We start from the raw sequence: 24,962 nt of genomic DNA on the forward strand, positions 1-24,962 counted from the left end.
CTGATGCTCCCAATAGGCTGTCTGTGAAGGGATACTTACTTCTTTCAACTTACTTCTTTCTCTATCTCTGCTAAGAGATTTTAACAAATCTCGGAAGAAAGTCTCTGCTGACTTTCAATTGTTTCTTTCACAATTTCTGATGTTTTATATATATATATATATATATATATGTATAGGTTACAACACGAGTGGTTTTTTATATGGCTTGTATTTCAGTCAAGACCCAGCGGATGAATATCATCGGGAGACACGAGCCTCTGGCGAGTGGCTCTCGATTGATATTCCCGCTGGGTCTTGACTGAAATACAAGCCATATAAAAAACCACTCGTGTTGTAATCTGTATATCCCATTCTACCATCAAACACAAAGTGTAGACTACTAGCGGCACTGTTGCGATCTGTGCAGGGTAAAACTGTTGCCAGCGAGACTTAGCCCTTTTGCAACCTTAAACTAAGTGACCGTCGCTGAAAAAATAAAACGAATGAGTGCATCGATAAGTACGCGGTAACACTACTTTCAGACCATTTAAAAGCTTTAAGTAAAGGTTCATAAGTTGCAAGAAAGTAATGAAGTCGAATAGAAATTAATTTAGTTGAAGCGCACAATTCTTTTGTTTTGCGTTTCAGGTCGGCAGAACGGGCGAAACGGGTTTGGGACCCATTTGGCTTACTCGATTCAGAATCGATTCCACGTTGTTTTTCTCGAACGTGTGTAATTAGGCTTATTGACAGAGAAGCAAATTTTAGGGAACAAATATGTAGGTTTAGATTTAACCATTTGCTCCCTATTTGAAATGTATCTACGTGATAAACTGTTTTGCGAGTGTGTTTGCATGGATGAACTTAAACTGGTATGGTGTGAGGAAAACGCGACCGACACGTCTGTCACCGCCGATTGATTGCATTTTGAAGGAATATGACTGGATTACGGAAAAATATGTGGACTTACTGCAGAGCCAGGCAAAAGAGTAGACTTGCTCGCAAAACACGTGAAACAGCCGATGTTTGATAGCTGAAGGCGCACACCAAAACACACTAACGACAGATTCTCAAAAGTCGTCTGCTAACGATGCAAGGGGAGGGTACTCGTGTTTTTGTTTTGGTTCGCTAGCATCTGGTTATCTTGTAAGTTGAATGTTCGTTTTTTTCGACCTGCATTGCTTTCATAATGAAAGAAACTTTTGCTTATTGCATCTCATACATCAGATCAGTTCTGAGGTTCATTTTTGCGTGCAACTGATATGGTTTTCTGAGCCGTGCAATACGATTTTAGAACTTCATACAAATGTGTCACATTGTTCGGCGCGAGGTCAAAGGTCGGGAGGAAAGTAGTCCTTTGCCCAAATCGGAATCTGCACTATCATATATTTTTTGGAGTCCATGATGTATTTATTGAGCTATAAAAATACAACATATATACCCATACTGAAGTAACAGAGACAAAGAAGGGAGGTCATGGGTTATATATATATATATATATATATATATACACTAGCAGGCAAACCCGGCTTCGCCCGGGTGTTAGCAGAACCCTAAAGCATGTTATGACATGTGTGCTTTCCATTAATTATCAGAGTTAATTACCTCCTTTATTTGGATAACACAGTCAGAGTTACGTCCCTTTGTTTCTTGAAAATGTCATGAACGGTTCGGTTACTTTTTTCTTGTTCGATTCTTCCCCTCGTAGGAGCAATAGCGAGTCTCTAATATTACTGGCATTATGTGCTTACTACAGGTGAACAGTAGGCACTGAACTGGCCTTGCACTATATAGGCTGTATTCAATAAAGCAGAGGTCCATAATATGAGAAAGTAAACAATAAATCAAGAAACTAAAACCCAGGTGCATATCTGCGGCTCCTAGGCATTGTTGATGCACACTACCGCGTTCCTGTCCTCACAGACAGACAGACACAGTCAGGCCCGGCTTCGCCCGGGTGTTTCTGCTCTCCCCTCTCTCAGAAACCTCTCGAATCTTATTCCAATGTGGATAAGAAAAATGACAGTGTGAGCTGGTTCAACGTGTTCTTCGTGATTTGTTTCCCCTTCTCACACCCAATGTAGTTACCGTCTGATCAAAGCACGCATACCTCATGAGTGAGCGCGTCATACCTTTTTGAACAGGGGAGAGAAATCTGTAAATTCTCGTGATCTTTTACTGAGGCGATCGTTTGGTAAACATTATTCGCGATGATCTGGAAGGCAGGGAGGGGGAGCAGGGGGCAGGGTTAGTGTGTGTGTGTGTGTGTGTGTGGGGGGGGGGCGGCGGGATGATAGCGGGCGGGGGGTAACCCTTGAGAATGACACGGTATACTGGTTTGATGAGAGTTACCTCCCTTCCGTGGGTGACAAAGCATGACTTACCTCCCTTGCACTATGTAGACTGTATTGATAGATGGGGAGGGTCATTATCCGAGGAAGGAAACAATGTCTGGAGAAACTAAAACCCAGGTGCACATTTGTGGGTCCAGGGCAGTGTGCATGCAAAATATCTTGTGCTTATCTTTTGCCATCTCTGAGGTATGGCGACCACAGACAGACAGACACACAGACAGACACTCTCTTTTATTATATGTACTAGCAGTTAGGCCCGGCTTCGCCCGGGAGTAAGCGGAGCCCTGTAGCAATTTAAGACGCTCGCTATCCCATTATCATTAGCTTTACCTCCTTTGTTTGGATACAAAAAAAGAGTTATCTCCCTTACCTTCTAGAAATTTCCGGAACTGTCCAGTTAATTTTTCTTTCTTCATTTCTTCGCCTCATAGGAGCAATAGCGAGTCTCTAATATCACTGGCATGATGTGCTTGCTACAGGTGAACAGTAGGCACTGAACTGGTCTTGCACCATATAGGATGTATTCAATAAATGGGAGGTCCATAATCTGAGAAAGGAAACAATGAATCAAGAAACTAAAACCCAGGTGCACATCTGCGGCACCTAGGGAGTGTACGTGCACACAATCTTGTTCCTGCCTCTTGCCATCTCAGAGGTATGGCGACCACAGACAAAAAAAGAGTTATCTCCCTTACCTTCTAGAAATTTCCGGAACTGTCCAGTTAATTTTTCATTCTTCATTTCTTCCCCTCATAGGAGCAATTATAGCTAGTCTCTAATATCACTGGCATGATGTGCTTGCTACAGGTGAACAGTAGGCACTGAACTGGTCTTGCACCATATAGGCTGTATTCAATAAATGGGAGGTCCATAATCTGAGAAAGGAAACAATGAATCAAGAAACTAAAACCCAGGTGCACATCTGCGGCACCTAGGGAGTGTACGTGCACACTATCTTGTTGCTGCCTCTTGCCATCTCAGAGGTATGGCGACCACAGGCAAAAAAGAGTTATCTCCCTTACCTTCTAGAAATTTCCGGAACTGTCCAGTTAATTTTTCATTCTTCATTTCTTCCCCTCATAGGAGCAATAGCAAGTCTCTAATATCACTGGCATGATGTGCTTGCTACAGGTGAACAGTTATCTCCCTTACCTTCTAGAAATTTCCGGAACTGTCCAGTTAATTTTTCATTCTTCATTTCTTCCCCTCATAGGAGCAATTATAGCGAGTCTCTAATATCACTGGCATGATGTGCTTGCTACAGGTGAACAGTAGGCACTGAACTGGTCTTGTACCATATAGGCTGTATTCAATAAATGGGAGGTCCATAATCTGAGAAAGGAAACAATGAATCAAGAAACTAAAACCCAGGTGCACATCTGCGGCACCTAGGGAGTGTACGTGCACACTATCTTGTTCCTGCCTCTTGCCATCTCAGAGGTATGGCGACCACAGACAAAAAAGAGTTATCTCCCTTACCTTCTAGAAATTTCCGGAACTGTCCAGTTAATTTTTCATTCTTCATTTCTTCCCCTCATAGGAGCAATAGCGAGTCTCTAATATCACTGGCATGATGTGCTTGCTACAGGTGAACAGTAGGCACTGAACTGGTCTTGCACCATATAGGCTGTATTCAATAAATGGGAGGTCCATAATCTGAGAAAGGAAACAATGAATCAAGAAACTAAAACCCAGGTGCACATCTGCGGCACCTAGGGAGTGTACGTGCACACTATCTTGTTCCTGCCTCTTGCCATCTCAGAGGTATGGCGACCACAGACAGACAGACACACACACAGACAGACACTCTCTTTTATTTATATGTACTAGCAGTCGGGCCCGGCTTCGCCCGGGTGTTTCTGATCTTCCCTCTCTCTCAGAAACTTCTAGAATCTTATTCCAATGAGAATAAGCAATAGATGAAAGTGTGAGCTCATACATTTGGATTAAAAGGCTGGGACTGACAGTGTGAAAGCATCACCATCAACACACTCTTTTTGCTGAAAAATAACTTTTTGACTTGAGTTATTTCCTTTTCTTAGGAAAATTCTAGATACTTGAAAACCAGGTCTAACATCGACTCTATATATTCTGTAAAGACTGATCAGGCGTGCCTGCATTAGAAGAGATACCTCCCTTCAATGTATACAAAGTAAGAGTTACCTCCCTTTGCTTCTAGAAATTTCCTGAACTGTCCGGTTAACTTTTTCTTCTTCATTTCTTCTCCTCATAGGAGCGATAGAGAGTCTGTAATATCACTGGCATTATGTGCTTGCTACATGTGAACACCAGGCACTGAACTGGCCTTGCACAGCAGGGGGCAGGGTTAGTGTGTGTGTGTGTGTGGGGGGGGGGGGGCGGGATGATAGCGGGCGGGGGGTAACCCTTGAGAATTACACGGTATACTGGTTTGATGAGAGTTACCTCCCTTCCGTGGGTGACAAAGCATGACTTACCTCCCTTGCACTATGTAGACTGTATTGATAGATGGGGAGGGTCATTATCCGAGGAAGGAAACAATGTCTGGAGAAACTAAAACCCAGGTGCACATCTGCGGCACCTAGGGAGTGTACGTGCACACTATCTTGTTCCTGCCTCTTGCCATCTCAGAGGTATGGCGACCACAGACAGACAGACAGACAGACACTCTCTTTTATTATATGTAAGTCCCTTGTACTATGTAGACTGTATTGATAGATGGGGAGGGTCATTATCCGAGGAAGGAAACAATGTCTGGAGAAACTAAAACCCAGGTGCACATCTGCGGCACCTAGGGAGTGTGCATGCAAAATATCTTGTTCCTGCCTCTTGCCATCTCTGAGGTATGGCGACCACAGACACACAGACACACAGACACACAGACACACAGACAGACACTCTCTTTTATTATATGTATAGATAGATAGATAGATAGATAGATAGAAGATAGATAGATAGATAGATAGATATATGTTACACGCTTTCCTTCTTTGCCACTACTAAAGCAAACGTGTGCAAGATTGTATATTACACGCTTTGGAGCATGTGCAAGAACGGATTCAAACTCGAAATCGTCCCTCCAAAAGCCCCAAAATGCACACACGACTTTTATTTCTCCTGCTGTTGTCGTGTCTTCTCTTTACAAATTCTTCAACGCTGAGAATACTGAAAACGGCATCCCAGACTACAGTACTGTTTCCATACGCGAGTTTAGCTTCCCTTGGAAAGTGGCTCGCTCAGGAGGCCTGTTAGTCTGAAACTAGAAGGACAGAGTTCTGAACATAGATGACAAAGACCCCGGAAAGAACAAACATTTCGCGGATGCAGACACAGAAAGACGTCATGAAGAAGAATGGAATGCTTCAAAAGATACAGACTGTGACGATGACTATGACGTCATTCACATATACCGAGACGTCATTCATAGTTGTTCGTTCACTTTCGTCAAAAAGTAGATATCTCCACAATGGCTGCTTCTGTGTTTAGGTTTATCAAGCGTGAGTACGCAAAACGTGTTTGTTCTCTCCTCTGTTGAAGCTGTGAGACATAATCGCCATTACGAGCTAGTCGTGTGACAGAGAGTGTTCTTGCACACTCGACTGCTGCTGTTTCACTCCGGCTAAAGCCGTCGTGAAACATCTACAGTCTCGTGTGCAAGAAAACTCTCTGTCACACGACTAGCTCGTAATAACGGGTAATATATATATATATATAATGAGAGCGCTGCTAAAAATGCCAAAATGTGCACTCGATCGCTTGTACTTTTAAAGAAAAGTTAAATATAGAATGACGTCAAGAGCGAGAATGCATAGAAAATACGTCATGAGCAAGGGAGATCATCCTTTACTCTGTGTGTGTCTCCACCGCCTACATTCCAACAAGGAATTTTGAAAGCAGGGAGAACACTAGAGGTAATGGAAGAGGTGGGGGGAGGGGGTAAGAATTAGATCTAGAAAGAACTCTTCACAGACAGCCTACTGGAGAATCAAACCCTTTCGGAGCCGATTGCAACACTGAACAAGAATAACCCGAGGAGAGTTCTACAACCTCAAAGGATTGAGAAGTCACCGAAGTGCATTTAAGGGCATTCTCATAGAGTGCTGAACCTGAAAAGGTCCGTTTTTGTTTAGCCAAGACTGCTACCGGTTTCGAGCTGAGAAGCTCTCATCAGGCAGTCTCTTGGCATAAAACAGAGAAAAACTCTCAAACTTCTATGCAAAAGAGAAAACCACATTTCTGCGGTAGGCCCTCTGCATAGACGAGAATCTTTCTTTGATTCTCCTGCAACTGTCAGTGAAGAGTACGAAAAAGAAATTTTGAAGTATCAGCAGCTGCTCTTGGTTGTTGAAGCAACAAAATAGAAATTTATAATGAGAGCGCTGCTAAAAATGCCAAAATGTGCACTCGATCGCTTGTACTTTTAAAGAAAAGTTAAATATAGAATGACGTCAAGAGCGAGAATGCATAGAAATTACGTCATGAGCAAGGGAGATCATCCTTTACTCTGTGTGTGTCTCCACCACCTACATTCCAACAAGGAATTTTGAAAGCAGGGAGCACACTAGAGGTAATGGAAGAGGTAGGGGGAGGGGGTAAGAATTAGATCTAGAAAGAACTCTTCACAGACAGCCTACTGGAGAATCAAACCCTTTCGGAGCCGATTGCAACACTGAACAAGAATAACCGGTAGCAGTCTTGGCTAAACAAAAACGGACCTTTTCAGGTTCAGCACTCTATGAGAATGCCCTTAAATGCACTTCGGTGACTTCTCAATCCTTTGAGGTTGTAGAACTCTCCTCGGGTTATTCTTGTTCAGTGTTGCAATCGGCTCCGAAAGGGTTTGATTCTCCAGTAGGCTGTCTGTGAAGAGTTCTTTCTAGATCTAATTCTTACACCTCTTCCATTACCTCTAGTGTGCTCCCTGCTTTCAAAATTCCTTGTTGGAATGTAGGCGGTGGAGACACATTGATGATCTCCCTTGCTCATGACGTAATGTCTATGCATTCTCTTGAAGAGCGGGAATGCATAGAAATTACGTCATGAGCAAGGGAGATCATCCTTTACTCTGTGTGTGTCTCCACCGCCTACATTCCAACAAGGAATTTTGAAAGCAGGGAGCACACTAGAGGTAATGGAAGAGGTGGGGGGAGGGGGTAAGAATTAGATCTAGAAAGAACTCTTCACAGACAGCCTACTGGAGAATCAAACCCTTTCGGAGCCGATTGCAACACTGAACAAGAATAACCAGAGGAGAGTTCTACAACCTCAAAGGATTGAGAAGTCACCGAAGTGCATTTAAGGGCATTCTCATAGAGTGCTGAACCTGAAAAGGTCCGTTTTTGTTTAGCCAAGACTGCTACCGGTTTCGAGCTGAGAAGCTCTCATCAGGCAGTCTCTTGGCATAAAACAGAGAAGAACTCTCAAACTTCTATGCAAAAGAGAAAACCACATTTCTGCGGTAGGCCCTCTGCATAGACGAGAATCTTTCTTTGATTCCCCTGCAACTGCCAGTGAAGAGTATGAAAAAGAAATTTTGAAGTATCAGCAGCTGCTCTTGGTTGTTGTGGTTATATATCTACAGAATTCAAGAATTCGAGAAACTCTTTTTCCTCTGCAGCACTCCACACAATGAAAGCTGGAACACGTTTTAAAGCTTAAAAAGGTTATTTATACATTACAATAACAAGTTCAACACCAAGCCATAATGTATCATCTTTTGTTTCCAAATTTTCGGCCCGTAGGCCTTCTTCAAATGCTATATAAAGCTTCAAAATAAGCTTTAGACGCTTGGTCTGTGTTTTCCACTCTGTGCAGCGCCAAACCAAAACGATTGAATTTGTGTACTCCTACATGGTATAGTCCAAGATGAAAAAGTGTCACCCCATAAAATACGTTACGCTCAGCCTTTTAATTGAACACTTTTATTTGTCTTTCTTAGTTAGAGCGTGACAAACTGAAATACTTACAGCCTCTCTGCTATAACATTACGAGGGTCGCCAAAAGAGAGTTCTGGTTGGTCACCTTAGTCACATAATGTACTAACATAGCAATAAACACTCACATACATTCTGGCAAGTGGTTCAAGTCATGTCAATTTAATGAACCAAACTCTCTAAACCAGAATAGTAGGCACAGAAAAGGAGAACAAACTCAATAAACAGTGCATGGGTTTTCTTTTCACTTTTTTTTGCTACCAAAAAAATACGTACAGAGGGTACCCTCGGGACAGTAGGATCAGGTCAGAGTATAACCTTTAGGGTTAGTATTGTGGTGTTAAAACAATCAGAAAACACGGGTGGCATGGCCAACACACCTTGGACGAGTTGACCGAAGCTAGGGAGCGTATTCAAGTCAAGTCAAGTCAAGTCAATATTTAGTTTTTAAAAAACCTAGGGTTACATGAATAAAGTAAATAACAAGAAGAGCAAACGCTCGATCGAGTCACTTTCGCAGTTCTGAATATTATATGAGGCATCAGATGGACAGGAAGAAATTGCTATTCACAACACAATGAGTCACGTTCACATAAAATTTGAGCCCGGTCACTTTTATAGTTTCCGAGAAAAGCCCAACGTTAAGTTGTGTGTTGCCGAACAGAAAAGGCTAGTTATCTCCCTTGTTTTTCTGATAACGTTCGTAAAAGGCTACAGATGTAAATACTTTGATGTAAAGAATAATCCTACAAAGTTTCAATCACATCCGATGAACTTTGTCAAAGATGTAAAATGTCTAATTTTTCCTTTGACGCTGACCTGTGACCTTGAAAAAGGTCAAAGGTCAACGAAACCATCGTTAAAGTGTAGAGGTCATTGGAGGTCACGACTAAACAAAATATGAGCCCGATCGCTTTGATAGTTTCCGAGAAAAGTCCAACGTTAAGGTGGTGTCTACGGACGGCCGGCCGGACGGCCGGCCGGCCGGACAGACTAACACTGACCGATTACATAGAGTCACTTTTTCTCAAGTGACTCAAAAATTGCAATAAACACGACAAAAAAGATATATGTAATAATGAGACACAACACTTCTAATTAACCGAAAATAAATCAAGCTTAATTCATAACAAAATAATTGTAATCATACATTTTTTCTTTTTTACAGGAATGTATATGTTTCTGTGTTTGTTTTTGTTTTAATTAAAAAAAAACGTGATCAAATAATCAGAACTATTTCAAATTACTCTTAATTAAATATATTAAATGCAATAACGTTCGCTTCTTTGTTAATTCAAAAAAATATTTAAATTTGACTGCATTTAAATTTCTACGAAAATACAATGGTAACAACTTTTTCCTCACATTTTCAAAAAAATGACACTGAAATATAATCCAGACTGGCATTTAACACATATTCTTTCGTTGTGTGGTATATTTAACATTCGGCCTTTCTGTTTTGGCAATTTATGATTTAATGTTCTAAAACGTAAAAAAGAGAGTGCTAGGTTATTGGGTAAAATGTTTAAATAATTTTCAAATATAAATGTATCTATAAACAATTTATAATTCAAACAAGTTTCTTGTTCATTTAATTCTGAAAACCACGATTGTATATATTGATCTTTTAGGCATTGCAACGTTTTCAATTTAAACCATTTTTCGGAACATCGTAAATTAAACTGGTCATGCCAAAAACCACTAAGACCAAGAGCATTTAAAGTTGTTTCAACATGTTTGAAATAGGGTGCTTCATATGTTATTTACATAGAGGCGATGCAAAAAACGGTACAATACATTTGAAAACTTATTACTATTATTATAATCCACCAATTTAAACCAAAAACTAAATATTCTATTTTTTACGAGGACATCTAGTGGAAATTTGCCTAATTCGCCTAATACCATACACGTTGGGGTCGACTTTCTCAATTTCAAAATAATCTTATGAAAACGTAGCTGCAATTGTGTTGCTAAATTTACCAAATTTAGTCTCCATACTTCACAGCCATATAACATAATCGGTGCAACTATTCTATCAAACAATTCAATTTGAATATCTATTCAACACTGTGCTACTCCGTGCTACTACTACTACAAGCGCCTCGGGGTTTGATAGCTCTCGGTCCGATAATTTGTATCGTGTTGTCGTATTCACTGGCATCGGACAGCCTCACCGATAGCTACTGAATTCCCACGTTTCCGGTCGCTCTGCGCGTGCGCGTGCAAATGCTCATAATGGAAGGGCGCTGGATCTGTGTGACGCTTATATCTCGAGATAGGTGTCACCTGACCACATGACGTCATTTCAGCTGTAGTCATCTCAGATCTTTTTGTATTCCAATCAGTGTCATTTCCCAGTTCTGCGGTCGTTTTGACTGACTTGACAAGTTGAGAAAAGCAATGACATTTTATTTTTGCGAAGCAACAGCATATGAAAAGAAAAGAAAGCGTGCAGAAATGTGTTGCGTGTGCGCGCGTGTATGTGAGTGTGTGTGTGCGCTCGTTTGTGTATATTACTCAGTGTGAAAGCGTGTGTTTGGGCGCGCGTGTGTGTGCCTTTGCCAGGGATTGCCAAATCGTCCGCCCGATCGCCAGGGGCAAATAAACAAATCTGCCGGGCTATTGGAAACCGTCTGGCAACTCGGCCGGCCAATACAAATTATGGTCAATAACAAACTGTTGGTTGTAATATGGAGTTTTCATCGCCCGGCTGGCGAGTAAATTGTTTTTGGAGATTTGGCCATCCCTGCTAGCAGTATATAATTGTACTGACCGGTGATGAGGTATCCCATAACCTCGACCTCACAGAGGGAAAGGCTGCTGGTTGGAGGGCCTTGAATGACAAAGATTGAGCCTGTCATTGGCCGATCGCACGTAATCTTCTGACGTGAGCCGGCAAAACTGCCCGTAAAATGTTTGCAAAGTATCGTTGGTCCTGCGTCAAACGAAGTGCCCAAGTTCACCTGATGTCGCATCACCAGGAATTTCAGATTCGTCATCAAGTCAACTGGAACGCAACAAACCAGTCCATCATTCTTCCAGGGGGTAAAATGTAAAGCCTAAATACTTTTAAAGAAATAGAAGAAAACAAAAACCACTAAGCTGCGCTGTTTTGTTTTTAGACGATGCCGAGTCAGATCAGGGTGGCCACACAAACTTTCGACTATTTTTGTTGATTGCATACAGGTCTATGATTAAAGGCAGACACCACAGTGAAACAAGTGATTTTTTTGTTCCCTGGTCATTTCCGTTTTCTTTCTGATTCTGGATTTTGAACCTCTTCTGGTTGGCTCACGTAAGTGTAGCCTATGCGATGCTAACTTTTGTCTGTCTGTGCGTGCGTGCGTGTGTGTGTGTGTGTGTGTGTGTGTGTGTGTGTGTGTGTGTGTGTGTGTGTGTGTGTGTGTGTGTGTGTGTGATAGAAACTTTAACATTTCGTCATTTGAAGACGTCACACGCACGTATGTGCGTGCGTGTGTATGTCTGTGGTAGAAACTTTAACATTTCGTCATTTGAAGGCGTCACATTATGGCGTAAGAGGGTTAGACGTCACGCGAAGGAATTACTGAAAGTCTCGGTCATTGTTACTTTGAGCGGGCCGAGACTAGTTGGCAGTCGTGTCGCAGGTATTGTTGACACTCTCTCTCTTTCTCTCTCTCTCTCTCTCTCTCTCTCTCTCTCTCTCTCTCTCTCTCTCTCTCTCTCTCTCTCTCTTTCAACTTCAGGCCCTTCAAGCGTTATTATTCTGATTTGTTTCGTTTTGGTTTCATTTTTCATTGCTCATTTTTCTTTTTGATTTATCTCCCTTCCCCCTTCTTTTGCGCTTGGAGGACATCATCTTCTCTGATAAGTCGTTTTGATATTTGTATTGTTGTTTTCATTTTTTTTTTAACCTGTTGAAGACCATTAGGTCGAAACGTTGTTCATTGTCATGTGTTTGTATATTTCGTTGCGAGTCCAGAATATTAGGTATTACTCTTAGTCGTGTCCCTGTAAGTAGGCTACATGCAGACAGACATATCTAGATCTAGTGTCTCGCTTTCTTGCACAGTGTCACCAATGCTTACTGTGTGTGTGTGTGTGTGTGTGTGTGTGTGTGTGTGTGTGTGTGTGTGTGTGTGTGTGTGTGTGTGTGTGTGTGTGTGTGTGTGTGTGTATGTGTGACGGAGTGATTGAGTTTGTGTTACTGTTTGTCTATTTCTTACGTGAGCCTTGAAGGCTTCGCCTCTTGTTACTCTGATGTACTGATTTTAGATCAGAATTAATCATAAACGGTCAAAACGGCTAAATGAACAATGTATGTGTATGCAATTGTGTATTGAACAAACACAAAACAGCAAAAAAATGCGTATGTTTGAGAGGTGACTGTGAGTCAAACACATCGTCAACAGTGGTCACATTAGCATGACTGGAATGAGTTGTCTTTTCTTTGCTACGATCAGTTCATACCGCAGACAACGGGGATTTCCGTTTACGGATTTCGCGCCGTTAGTAACAGCAACTGGAAGACATTCCAATGAGCCGAAGAGAACCGATGAAGATTCCGGGAGATTCCGTGTGGAAACTTGTCGCTACTGACCAATTGAATCGCGGATATTAAACTTCGTTTATGCTCGGTCTCGTTCGGTTCGATTCGGCCTTCCCAGAATGCAATATTCTTGATTTCCGCCATATCTCGCTGTGACAAATGGATTTGTACATAATTCAGTATTAAAAGTATTTAACACATGTGTACAGATTGGCTTGCAAGTGCAGAAATCACCTGTTGAGAAGAGGTGACCTATTTTTGTAAATCTCCATTGGCTGCTATTGACCAATGAGAGAGAAGATTGTTAACATTGTTGGATTGTGAAGGTGAGAGCATGACCGACAGTTGAAGAGAAGAGACGTGTCTCTGAATGTCTCCACGTTTGGGTTGTAATGCTGCTCACCAAACATTGAGGTCGAATACTGTACGACTCGTGTTGTGGAAGAATCATGAGTGATTCTATGCTGTGAATATACCGGTATTTATTGAATTGTATTTTGCTCAGTAATATTGACTTGTGAAATGACTGTGAGAGTCATGTTGTAAATTGGGTTGGAGAAGCGTGAGCTGTTGTCAGCCATTTTGAAAAGGAATGTTATGTTCTTTTGTAATGAAGTTACTTGTAAATGAGCTGGTGTAAATAATATAACAGCATAAGCTAGTTGACGGATAATTGAACAGTATTGAGAAAGAATAGCAGTATTATTTCGTGGAAAAGTTTATCTAAGAATGGAGACTTATGGTAGCATAAACTTTTTACGCAGCACCCCGGTCGGAGTGACGGATGCACCACTCGGCGGCGGGAGAGAGAGAAGAGACGGGCATTCCCTCCTTGGCGCCACGGATCCGTTGATTGTGGGCGCAAGGTTGTATCAGCGCTGGAGTTCTGGAAACCGGTGGAACCTCACCCCATAGTCACCACGAGCTGTATTTCGTCGTGGGTGATATGGATCCAGAGTATGTACCCGCTTAATAGTGAGTAGTCATTGTATTTGTGAATTACCACTGAAGAAACATAATCGTCAGAAGAATTGTGTGAGACGAGGACTTCGTCAATCGTGAGACAGTTAGACTCCTACGCGTTTTCAAGATATTATTCTTATTATACATGAATGCAAGTGATCTGTAGACTGCATGAGAGATAACATATTTGTATTTTTGTGTTGATGTTACAATATTCACGACTTTCCGACCTTGACATTGTAGTGTGGGTCAAGTGGGCGTCGGCATCATTGTCCAATCAGAAATTTTGATGCGCTTCCGCTTCCTGTCCCGCCCAGTCTGCGCAAAAGAAATGGCGCAAAACTGTTTGCGCGGAAAAAGGTGATGAAAAAAAGAACACAACCTGGTTTGATAACCAAATGATTGCGATCTTGCATTCTAGCATCATTTAATGTGGAACAACGACACATCTGATAAACAAATAGCCAGTTTGTTACCAACATGAGAAACTAGGGTTTAGAATCGAAGCGGTAAACCCGGACGCTGTTTGTACACGTAAATCCGGAGAAGCTATCGAAGTAGGTGACATGTCGTTTCACTCCGAGTGTGCCAGCACCGGCCCTCTACCCGCCAAACCCCCACTAGGCAGGGAAAGTGGTTCGACCTTGCATGAATGCAGGGCAAGTTCGAGTTTGCTAGCTAAAATTGCTGCTAGTGCTTGCCTTGTCTAGATCTGGAACTTTTTCAATTGGATTTTTTCTCTCTATTATACTCATAGATATCCCTTGCCCATCTATGATTATACTGGAATAAGTGGGTGCTTTTCTAGATGTAAGCATCGACCGAATTAGATAATGATGTTCCTTGCATTGCATTCTCCTAAATCTGTTATTCTAACAAGTTTGTTTAAGAATATAATTGTTCGTTTTTTGTTGATAAGCTTACAAGATTTTTTCTTTTTTAAGTAAGTGGTTTCACACGTACAACATGAGACCCACATGCACTAGACAATGGAAGTTGAGGTCCTCGTTCAATACCACAAATGCCAGTATTATACTTCAGACTCCTTTTGGAGGAATGTGTGGGGTTTGGGTGTTGAACTTGAAGTGGCAGATTGTTTGCACAGGTATGAATGTTCGTACGTGCACGCATGTATGCAGGCATTTGTTTGTCAAGCAGGAACATGCAACATTTTGTTGACCGTATGTGAGTGCGTGTGTAATAAAACCAACGACAAACAATACAAAAAGCTCCAGCTCTGCTTCTTCACCAGTCACAGACGCATTGCGTTGTTCAGCTTTCCAGAAATATATTAACTCAGTCAGAACCGGCTTCATGAATATTTTATTTCAGGAAAAAGTCAATCGAATCTACACAAAAAAAGGTTATTGCGTTGTTCTGTCTTTGAGACTGTATCACGTAATATTGAGCTACTAGAAGAAACATGTCTGTGGCATAGTTTGACCCAACAGATAGAGAAGTCAACAGAGGTATTCTGCCGTCAGCAGCTTTATTGCTGTTTTGAATTTGATCTTGCATAATTTTATTACATAATTTTGCAACACACAAAGAAATCGTAATTGAATATTTTACGCAAAATTGAATAATTCGCAAACATGTTTGTATGAACAAATATTATTTTAAGAAAATATGAGTGTGAGGATGGACGTATTTTGAGTGAAGTAGCAGAAATTCTTTTTAAGTTCTTTAGCTACATGCACACGTTCTGTTAATTACGTTCTTAGCAGGGAGATCCAGATTAATAATACTGCTGTGACAGGTTGTGGTTTCCATACACACTTTGAATACAGGAAAACAAAAACAAAAACACAGTTAAAAAAAAAAAATGTGCACATATGATTAAAATATTAAAGTGCACAGAATAAAAGCAAGATATGTACAAAAACAAATCTCGTGGTTCTCTTGTCAAACCCACTGTAGTAAGCACAGAATAGGAGAGAAGATTTTGGAGAAGGTGGCTTAACCTACTGAAGTAAATGATCAAGAGGATTCTAAGCATCCAGTGCTAAAGCTCTCAAATCACAAGACATACACACTTGTTGTGGCTATCCGAACTGTTGATTTAAAAAAAAACATACCTACAAATTGTAAACATCTATTACAAAATTATATATATTGTATGGATCTGTCTTTGTAAAATATACTGTACAGAAAATTTTAAATAATCTGCACAAATCTCGTGGTTCTCTTGTCAAGTAGTAGGCACAGAAAAAAAACCAAAAAACCCCTGTGTTTTGTCTTGTAAATTATACTTTACTAAATGTGTACAGTATTCTAAGAAAAGAAAAAATTCTTCCTTTTTATCATATCAATTGCCTCCCTTGAATTTTATTTGTAAAATAATTCTGAGAAAAAAAGCTTTCTACTTAAAAGCAGTGCAATCAAGAAAATGGGTACAACCTGTGTGTATACCTTTATTCCTTATTCTTTTTATTTAACTGAGGATGTCACTACGCAGTTTTACTGATTTCAAAAAAAATTCGCTTGAAATTATCTCCCTTGAACCAGCACTTCTTTTTACAATTAAATGTTGTTTACACGAAGAGGTAGTTTTAAGGGTATATATACAAGAAAACAATATTGCAACCTTAGATGTATTTACATTTGGATTAATTCCATTAAAAAAAATCAAACTATATCAATCAATCAATGAGTCTTATATCGCGCATATTCCGTGGGTACAGTTCTAGGCGCTCTGCAGTGATGCCGTGTGAGATGAAATTTTATACGGCCAGTAATTGCAGCCATTTCGGCGCATATTTACCTTTCACGGCCTATTATTCCAAGTCACACGGGTATAGGTAGACACTTATTAACTGTGCCTAAGCAATTTTTGCCAGGAAAGACCCTTTTGTCAATCGTGGGATCTTTAACGTGCACACCCAATGTAGTGTACACTATAAATGATAAATCAAAATAAAACAGATGTTGGGGCTGTGCACAAGCTGATAGGATTAAACACGAAAGTCGTACCCAAGAATCGTCAAATACTTTTGCTAACAGCTATACTTAAACATAAGAAAATATGATATGCATCTCTTGTTATGAAGATGATGGCACTGGTCCACCGAAGTGCATGCCATATATGCTTTACTGTGCGCTCTCCCTCTCAATGGTCTTTCTCAGGCTGACTCGATTCTGAGGAGATAAAAGAAAACACATTCAGTACAAGCTGTAAAAAATAACAACAAAACTAGTATTACTTAAAGTAGCTGCTGGTTTCTGAGTAATTAATTGAAGGCCCAATCCGACTTGTAAGAAGTTTGCCCGACTGTCGCAGATTTGGTCAGGTAATTGCATGGAGTAAAATCATGCCTCAATTTGGTAACATACAAACTGCAATATTCTAAGGCTGTGAGTGAGAGAATACATCGGCGCCACTTTTTAAAAACTTTCTTTTTGTGTGTGCGCATGTTTTAGTGCCAAAAATGAATAGGCCGAGTGCTCTCTCTGCAAAACTTGTGTGAAGCTTCAGAGCTCTATCAATGGTTTGAAAGAAAAAACATACTTTTCCATTTTTGACGTTCTTGTTCCCTTCCCTGTGAAATTTACTGTCCGTAGGTTACCGGATTTTCTTAATGTCCATGAAAACCTCAACTATTCATTGCTGAGTGCCTAGTGATGGCTATCCCCCTCAACGACCTGGCACTGCTGAATCCTGATTCTTCCCATGGTTTGATTCTGTAATGAAATTGTGTAGTTGGTAGTTATGTGAGCTTCTTCTTTGGGGGAGTGGGGGTGGGGGGGGGGGGGTATTAAACCATCAGATCACAAAGTAAGACTTCATTGTAATGTGCAGATATTTGTTCAGGTGCCCACCATTTTCTATGTGAAAACATGTTGCTAACTAACATGAACCCAACCATAAAACGTAATGTAGGTGAGTAGCCTATCTAGAAAAAAGAACCTGTCCTAATTCGGAATTAGAACAGGTTCGTTTTTCTAGATGGGCTACTCACCTACATCACGTTTCATGGTTGGGTTCATGTTAGTTAGCAACATGTTTTCAAATTCTCATCAGGCAATCACGGCTGACACTAAACACAGAACAGGTGGGAAAGACATAATTCAATTTACTCACCTTCCTTGCATTGTGAGACTGGCCATATGAATCTGCTGAAGTAGTTCCTGCACATATTTAATCAAATATTCTCCCGCAGTGGGGCACTGCGGTTATGAAATTAAAGGCCCCTCCTGTTTTTGGAACCGCAGGAGCTTTCTAGTTTGCTGTTAGGTAGATTTTTGGTTCCTCTTTCCTGTCATGCTCTCTTTTTCTTCATGAATTCTTTTCTTTTTTCTGCCTTCTTGCTCATTCACCTGTATTTTTTCCAAAAATCTCTTCTCTTGCCGCTTGTCTCGCGATTCATGTATAGTTTAATCTGTTAGTGTTCTGATGTAAGTCCAGCAGTAGATAGGTTAAGCCTATTTTAACATACTGGAAACTGGTAATCTTCCAGTAGGTATTAATTTAGTTTTACTAAAGCCTGCTGGGACACAAGTAATGGGTTAGTGCATTTGTAAACAGGAATCGCTTGACAAGTGACCCCCTTCATCCCCCCCTTCCTCGTCCTGATATGGCTCTGCGTAGTCGGCTGGACGTTAAGCAACAAATAAACAAACAAACAAACAAACACAATCAAATATTCATCTTAATAACGTGTTAATATCGCTTGTTCTAGCAAATCAGACTTGACAGTTTTCTGAAGGCTTGCACAATTTAAGAGCTTGCCTGTCCCTAATCATTACAATAAGAAACAACATCTAGTATGCAAGTATTTTCAGGGTATGAAGGTTTTAATATAATGTCGGTTCTTCTGGGGGCATGGAGAAACACCTTACACAAAGTAGAACATACACAACAAATTTCAAACAATTGAGGTCACACCATAGTTTTACTCACAAACAAACAACAGCAATACAATAAACGGTCTGCAAACGCCTACATGTTGTCTACACTAGGTATAAAGAAACAAAGAAGCACATGAAGACGGGCTTTGTCAAGTAGACCATTATAGCGAATGAGCAACAGTTGATGATCCAGACCACCAAATTGACATGATTTCCCCTTATTCAGTTTGTGATTGTAGTCATATTGACGATGCATGACTTCAATTTTTCTAAGTAAGTCTCTTGGTGCGTTTACGGATACATTCATTGTCACAATTACGACCTGCTAATGTAAACTTCAATTCATGACTTTTTTTTAACTGGCATAGACATTATGAGCATACCAGAATTATTTTCCTGTTAGACTGTCTTCTTCTTTTTCTTCTTCTGCGTTCGATATTCATGGCTGTCATATCGTCAGGTCAGTGGCTGCCATGAAGTCTGCATAAACCAATTAAATAAATAATTAAGGAAAAAAAACAACCTTTACATCATAATAAATCAGAACCATCAAAACCACCCCCCACCCATCCAATAAAACCTGCATACAAAAACACTTCAAAATAAAAAAAAATGAAAACATTTAATTCCACTTCAAAAATATAAAAGTTGTTATGCTTTATTTTCATTATCTCTTTACACACACAAAAATGGCTGTGCAAATTTTTTTACAAAAATCAATGCCCGAGACACCAGTAACCTGTTTATGTTGTTGACCTTGTAGCTTTTCAGTTTAAGAGGCTGTTCAAAAAACCGTTTCCCTGGAATCTGCACTATGATAACCATGAATAATACCGTAGGGAAAATATTACATCACCAAGACCTAAAAAATAACACCAACCGATACTCACCCTTATTTCACCCACTATGCCAACCCAAAGACTGGAAAATAATAATCAAATACAGAATGAACAAAAATGCTTGATTTCATTTCTTCAATGATAAGTTGAAAATCTTCATTCTTCATAATAGTGTTATTGACATAATGTGTAATTGCCACAATTTACAGAGTTTTATGAAAAAATGATGCGATAAAAATCAAAGGGAAAACATTTGTTCATATACTGATACCTTATTTACCTTGTGGCTTGTGTGCCCCAGGTTTAGGAGCTGCTCAAACGTCCATTGCTTCTGCAAGAAATTAAGCGATGGCCTGAAGGAGAATGGAAAAAAAATCCTTTGTCAGCACCCTGTGTATGTGTTTGGGTGGGTGTTTTAGATAAATAGGCAGGGTGGGGGTGTGTGGGTGTGTGCAATAGGTACCACGCCTAATGCAGTCTGCAAAACAAGTGCAACACTTCTACAGAGCTTTTATGATACAAAGCTTCAAATAAGAAACACATTACAATCAAATGAAAGCTGAGCCTGTCATTGCAAAATAAGAAGGAATATACAACAATCCAGTGGCATGTAAAATATTGTTCCTTCAGAAAGATGGCTCTGACAGCAGAAACAATTTAACTTGAAGTTTGAGTCAAACATTATTTCTCTACATTAGCGAACGTAGGCTACTTGCAGTTATACCCCTCACACATGAAATATTCACAGATTGAATAACAGTGTGTTCCCAATGTTGCTTCCGTGTATCGGTTAGATCCATCTCGGTTAGATCCATCTGCAGAGTACGGATTGTCATCCGTTTAAAAAGGAAAAACAATCAGAACTTGTCATCAGTGATCAACCTACCTTGCAAGAGTGGGGTGAAACACTCACTTCCTGCCAACATGTCTGCAAAAAAAGGAAACAATGACAATGAAAGCTTAAAATGATTTTTTTGTTCAATATGTGTACACGTGCTTCATTTCTGGGGTGAAAGTGTAAAATATATCGATGGATTGATAGAACAATATAGCCTCAAGTTCACCGCACCAAAAAATACTTATCAATCAACATTGTCATCACTCGATCAGCTATTCCATCTCTTTCATGTGTGTGTGTGATGGTGTGAGCGTGTGTGTGTTTGTGTACGCGCGTGTGTGTGTGTGTGTGTGTGCGTGTGTGTGTGTGTGTGTGTGTGTGTGTGTGTGTGTGTGTGTTTGTGAACAAGCTTTGAAAAACGTATGTTTACCTTGCTCTAGATCTACTGATTTTCGTAGGCGGAGACTTCTCTGCCGTGAGGGCGGCTTCGTTTCCCTGGCAGAATTCAACATCTTGTACAGATCTGCCGGTGATTTTCTTTTCCTCCGCTTCGTGAGTCACTTGATCCACAAATTTAACGAACATTGAATGTTCTTTTAGTTCTTGTGACGGAAGTACAATCAAGGAATTAAGTGGGCATTCCTGAGTCCTCTGCTGGCTTCATGTCCACAAAGTAAATCGCACAAACTTGCAGGGTTTGGGGGGTAGTTTATTACTTTGAAGAAGAACAGCTAGTCGTCGCTGCCCGTTCAGCATTCTTCGCGCGACTTTTGCAGAGGAAGGCATATATGCTTTTTTTTTTCCTGCTGAATGTTGCCAGGGTGCACAAACTTGAGAAAGCATTCCCGATTTTCCACAATGTTCTACTTCTTTAGAGTCTTTTGCACAACATGATTTATAACTGCCAGTGTACGTCTAATTCATGATGCCTACCTGACAGCTGGGTCAAAAGTTACGTTCGAGAAAATACTCGAACTAAGTTCCAAACAACTCGAAGAGCAGACATGTAACATGTGGGATTTTGGCAAGCGGAAACGACGTAGATCTAATGTCATTCAAGGGTATCGTAATGTGGGAATATCAAGGCCAATTTTTGACTGGTTTTGAACTGAAGTTGGGCTCCGAATGGAAATAAACACTTCCTCCAGCTGCGCGACCCATTGATAACAACAGTTGGAACTGGTAGGAAGATGAACAGGTCTTGTGAACTGGCTACACACTGTTACGGTTCAAGTATAAGTTCAAAGTAAACACTCAACTGAGGTGGCAGGTAATGGCGGACTTGACTTCCTTCATAACCAAATATCACTCTTCTGACAAAAAAACGCAAATGCTATGTTAAACCGAAAAATACGTAAACCGGAAAAGGAAGCGCATCAAAACCAAAATGGCAGCCCCCATGAAATCCGAAAGGTCAAGCAAACAAGTCGTGAATAGGTACGAGGGCAAAGGGCAGTAATTGTGTTTCAGTCTTTGTACCTAGTTTGAGTGCTGTGTGTGTGTGAGTAAAAGTTAGTTAGTAAACAGAGCAGAGCACACATATTTTCTGATATAGTAACACATACACACAGACACTTACACGAAAAACCATCCGTAACATTTGGTGACCCCGACGTGACGGTCTGTCAGTTCTCTTTCTTTGCTCTTTTCTGTACTTTCAGTTTTGTAAAAAAAAAAAAATTCGCTTTGGAATAGGGAACTATTTTTCATTTGTAATTAACCCTTTGCTCTTATTTTAAATTGTGGATTGTTTGCCTTTTGTTAATTTTTTCATTTAAGTTGTTTAGCTTTGCTGACTTTGAAATTTTTTATTTATTTTGAAAAATTTTTTGTTTTGAATTGGTTGGGGTTTGTTGCCTTTGTGGAACTTGATTAAGTTGATTTCATTAGTGATTGTATATAGAGTTGGTCTATATTTAGTGGAATTTTTTTCATATGGTTTGCTATTTAAAACTTAATCTGGTATAGATTGTGTACTTTGAAAAAAATTTTGGTTTAATTTATTGTGCTGTTTGGAGTGATTGTTTCACTTCATAATGTTTTGGAATTTGTTTTTATTTACCTCCAACTACATTTTTTTTGTGTCGGTTGGACTTCATTTATTTGGAGTTTAGTTTTCTAGTGTTGTATTTGGATTGTTTTGATATTATTCCTGGATACTTAGTTGTTTGTTTTAGTGGCTGGAACTTTGTAATATTTTGAATTCTTCTTACAAATTAAGGTTTGTGTTGACTGTTATGTTTGTACTTGTATACATGTTTTGAAACAAGATTCGTTTCTTTGACTTCATTGACTGGGTATCTGACTTTGATCAGAATTTCTGGATTTATGCGTGAGATTTACGCCAAAACGTGTTTTGATATGGTCTTGTGTTGACTAATCTATCTTGTGCCAGATTTTGTGTGGTACTTGACAGTTTTCAAGTAGATTGCTTGGACTTGCATTATTGTTTGAAACTTTTTCAAATTTTTTCTCTAAACTTGGACATATTTTGGTGTGATTTTGAGAGTTCAAAACTTGCACTATGGAGAATGTAGATGATTATGATGCGTTGTTTGACAAGTTTGTTAAACAGGCGGAAACTTTGGGTCTTGCTGCGGAAAAACGTGAGAAATACGTTAAAGAGTGTTTTGACCGTCTTGAAAGAAAACAAGAAAAAGATAGACAAAAAGAAAGGGAAGATGTACAAATTGAAGAAAGACGAAGAGAAAAAGAAGTGGAACTAAAACAAAGAGAAAAGGAATTGGAAAGGGAAGAAAGACAAAAAGAAGTGGAAAGGGAAGAAAGAGAAAAAGATAGAGAACACCAGTTGAAGCAAAGAGAACTTGAGATTAAGCAGGCTGAAATTAATGCTGGGTCGCGTACAGCGCAAAATGGTCGGGATTCATACCCTAGTGTTGGTGCTCGCCCTGTTTATCCCAGGCTCCCTACGTTCAGAGAACAACATGATGATATTGATTCATACTTGTTCAGGTTTGAGACTCACGCAAAAACTCTGGGTTGGGAAGAATCAAAATGGATCACTTACTTGACTGCACTGTTAGAAGGTAATGCGTTGAACCTGTACCATAGCCTTGCTGCTTCAGATAATCTGACATACGAGTGTCTTAAAGAGAACTTGCTGAAAAAATTTCAGTGTACGTCAGAAACGTTCAGACAAAAACTCAGAAATATTCGACCAAGCGAGAAAGAACCATTCCAGACTTTTGGAATAGAGTTGCAAAGGTTGTTTGACCGATGGGTTGCGCTATCAGGAATACCAAAAGATATTGATGGTTTGACAAACTTGATTTTGGGAGAACAGTTTCTTGAAAGTGTATCAGCCGACTTGGCAACGTTCATACGTGAAAGAGGTCTGGTTACTCTTGATGAAATGGTCAAAGCTGCCGAAAGTTACCGTTTAGCGAGACCGGGAAAAAACTTATCACGCAAGTCTGGTCCTACCATTTTCTCTGCGGGTTCGTGTGTTCAGGGGGAGTATGCTGCCGCTGCTTTCTCACAGGACAATAATCACAGGGGTGGTCAGCAGTCGCGTAGGTTTGGCTCTGGTTTTGCTGGACGTGGTGGTAACCGGAATAACTGGAGTTATGGAAGAGGAACTTCTGACGCTCAGACACATTCACAAGGTGATGCGTATAGTCCTCGTGGAAGTAGACGTAGTCGTGCAGGTGGTCGTAGAGGTGGTTCATTCCGACAGAGTGGAGATACTTGTATGTTGTGTTTTGAGAAAGGTCATTGGGCTAGACAGTGTCCATGGCGGAACAGTACAAACCCTTGCCTGAGATGTGGTCTTGGGGGTCATGACAAGAGAACGTGTCCGTTTCTGATAGCTAGGTCGGGTGTTGAGGAGAAGCATGAAGTGTCAGGGAATGCAGCTGTTGCAGAGATCGTTTCTCCAGTTACACAGGTAGTTGGAAGTTTGCAGTTGGAACATGGTTGTGTCAACGACAGTGCATGTTCAGTTCTTCGAGACACAGGTTCTACGGTTTGTGGAGTTCGTAGTCTTTTGGTGGAAAAAGATCAGTAGGTGGAAATGTCACCTGTAAAACGTTTGGTGGGGAAGTACTTACGTATCCTCAAGCGAAAGTTGTGGTTGAGTCACCTTATATTTCGGGAGAGTTAGTTTGTTGTGTCCTGAATGACCCTGTGGCTGATCTGATCATAGGCAACATTCCGGGAATTTCAGAGGCTGCAGACTGTTTTCCTGCTGTTGAGGCGGTTACAGCTGTTACTAATCGTGCGCAGGCCAAGAGAAGAAACCCTCCTCATAAACCTTTGGTTCAGGTCTCTGAGGACTTGTCAGTCATACGTGAAGAACTCAGTCAGTTACAGGCAGATGTGAGCAGATTAAAAGGTGGTTTTTCACTGGCTACGAGTGGAAAGTCTAGGTCAGTTGGGACTACTGCTGCTGTAGGCCATGGTGGCACTCGCAGAAATTGGTCAAGAAAATGTTTTGCATGATTTTGTGGCTACTTACTGGTTTGGCATCAGTACTTTCAGTACCGGATTTTAGTACTTGTGAACTCATCTTCGGGTGCTCACCGATGAGTCATATTACTATGTTGGAAGAGTCGTGGACTCAAGGTCAGAAGACTGATGATGCGGATGAAAAACCTTACATGTTTGAGCTGGAAAGCATCATGCTTGAAAATTGTGAGTTGAAGAAAGAAAACTCAGAAAGAAGTACTTTGACAGGCA

At 40.5% G+C, this 24,962-nt stretch overlaps 1 protein-coding gene and 1 long non-coding RNA gene across 3 annotated transcripts in view; both read right to left on the minus strand.

Annotated features, from left to right (window-relative positions):
• LOC138972052 (uncharacterized) overlaps window positions 1–24,962 on the minus strand; it is a 542,426-nt gene that overhangs the window by 35,542 nt on the left and 481,922 nt on the right. Inside the window, exon 9 of the mRNA XM_070344892.1 lies at window positions 11,022–11,255. Coding sequence (XP_070200993.1) covers window positions 11,022–11,255 — 234 coding nt within the window. The remainder of the gene's footprint in view (window positions 1–11,021; window positions 11,256–24,962) is intronic.
• LOC138970603 (uncharacterized) lies at window positions 17,672–21,369 on the minus strand. Of its 2 annotated transcripts, XR_011457011.1 has the most exons (5): window positions 20,695–21,369; window positions 20,313–20,354; window positions 19,707–19,779; window positions 18,971–19,067; window positions 17,672–17,867 (listed from the first exon to the last, which is right to left on the minus strand). It is a non-coding gene; the product is annotated as an uncharacterized lncRNA (long non-coding RNA). The 2 variants fall into 2 exon arrangements; XR_011457010.1 differs by having other exon boundaries at window positions 17,715–19,067; window positions 20,695–21,368.

This window comes from Littorina saxatilis, linkage group LG7 (assembly GCF_037325665.1).
Source record: "Littorina saxatilis isolate snail1 linkage group LG7, US_GU_Lsax_2.0, whole genome shotgun sequence".
Classification (NCBI taxonomy): domain Eukaryota; kingdom Metazoa; phylum Mollusca; class Gastropoda; order Littorinimorpha; family Littorinidae; genus Littorina; species Littorina saxatilis.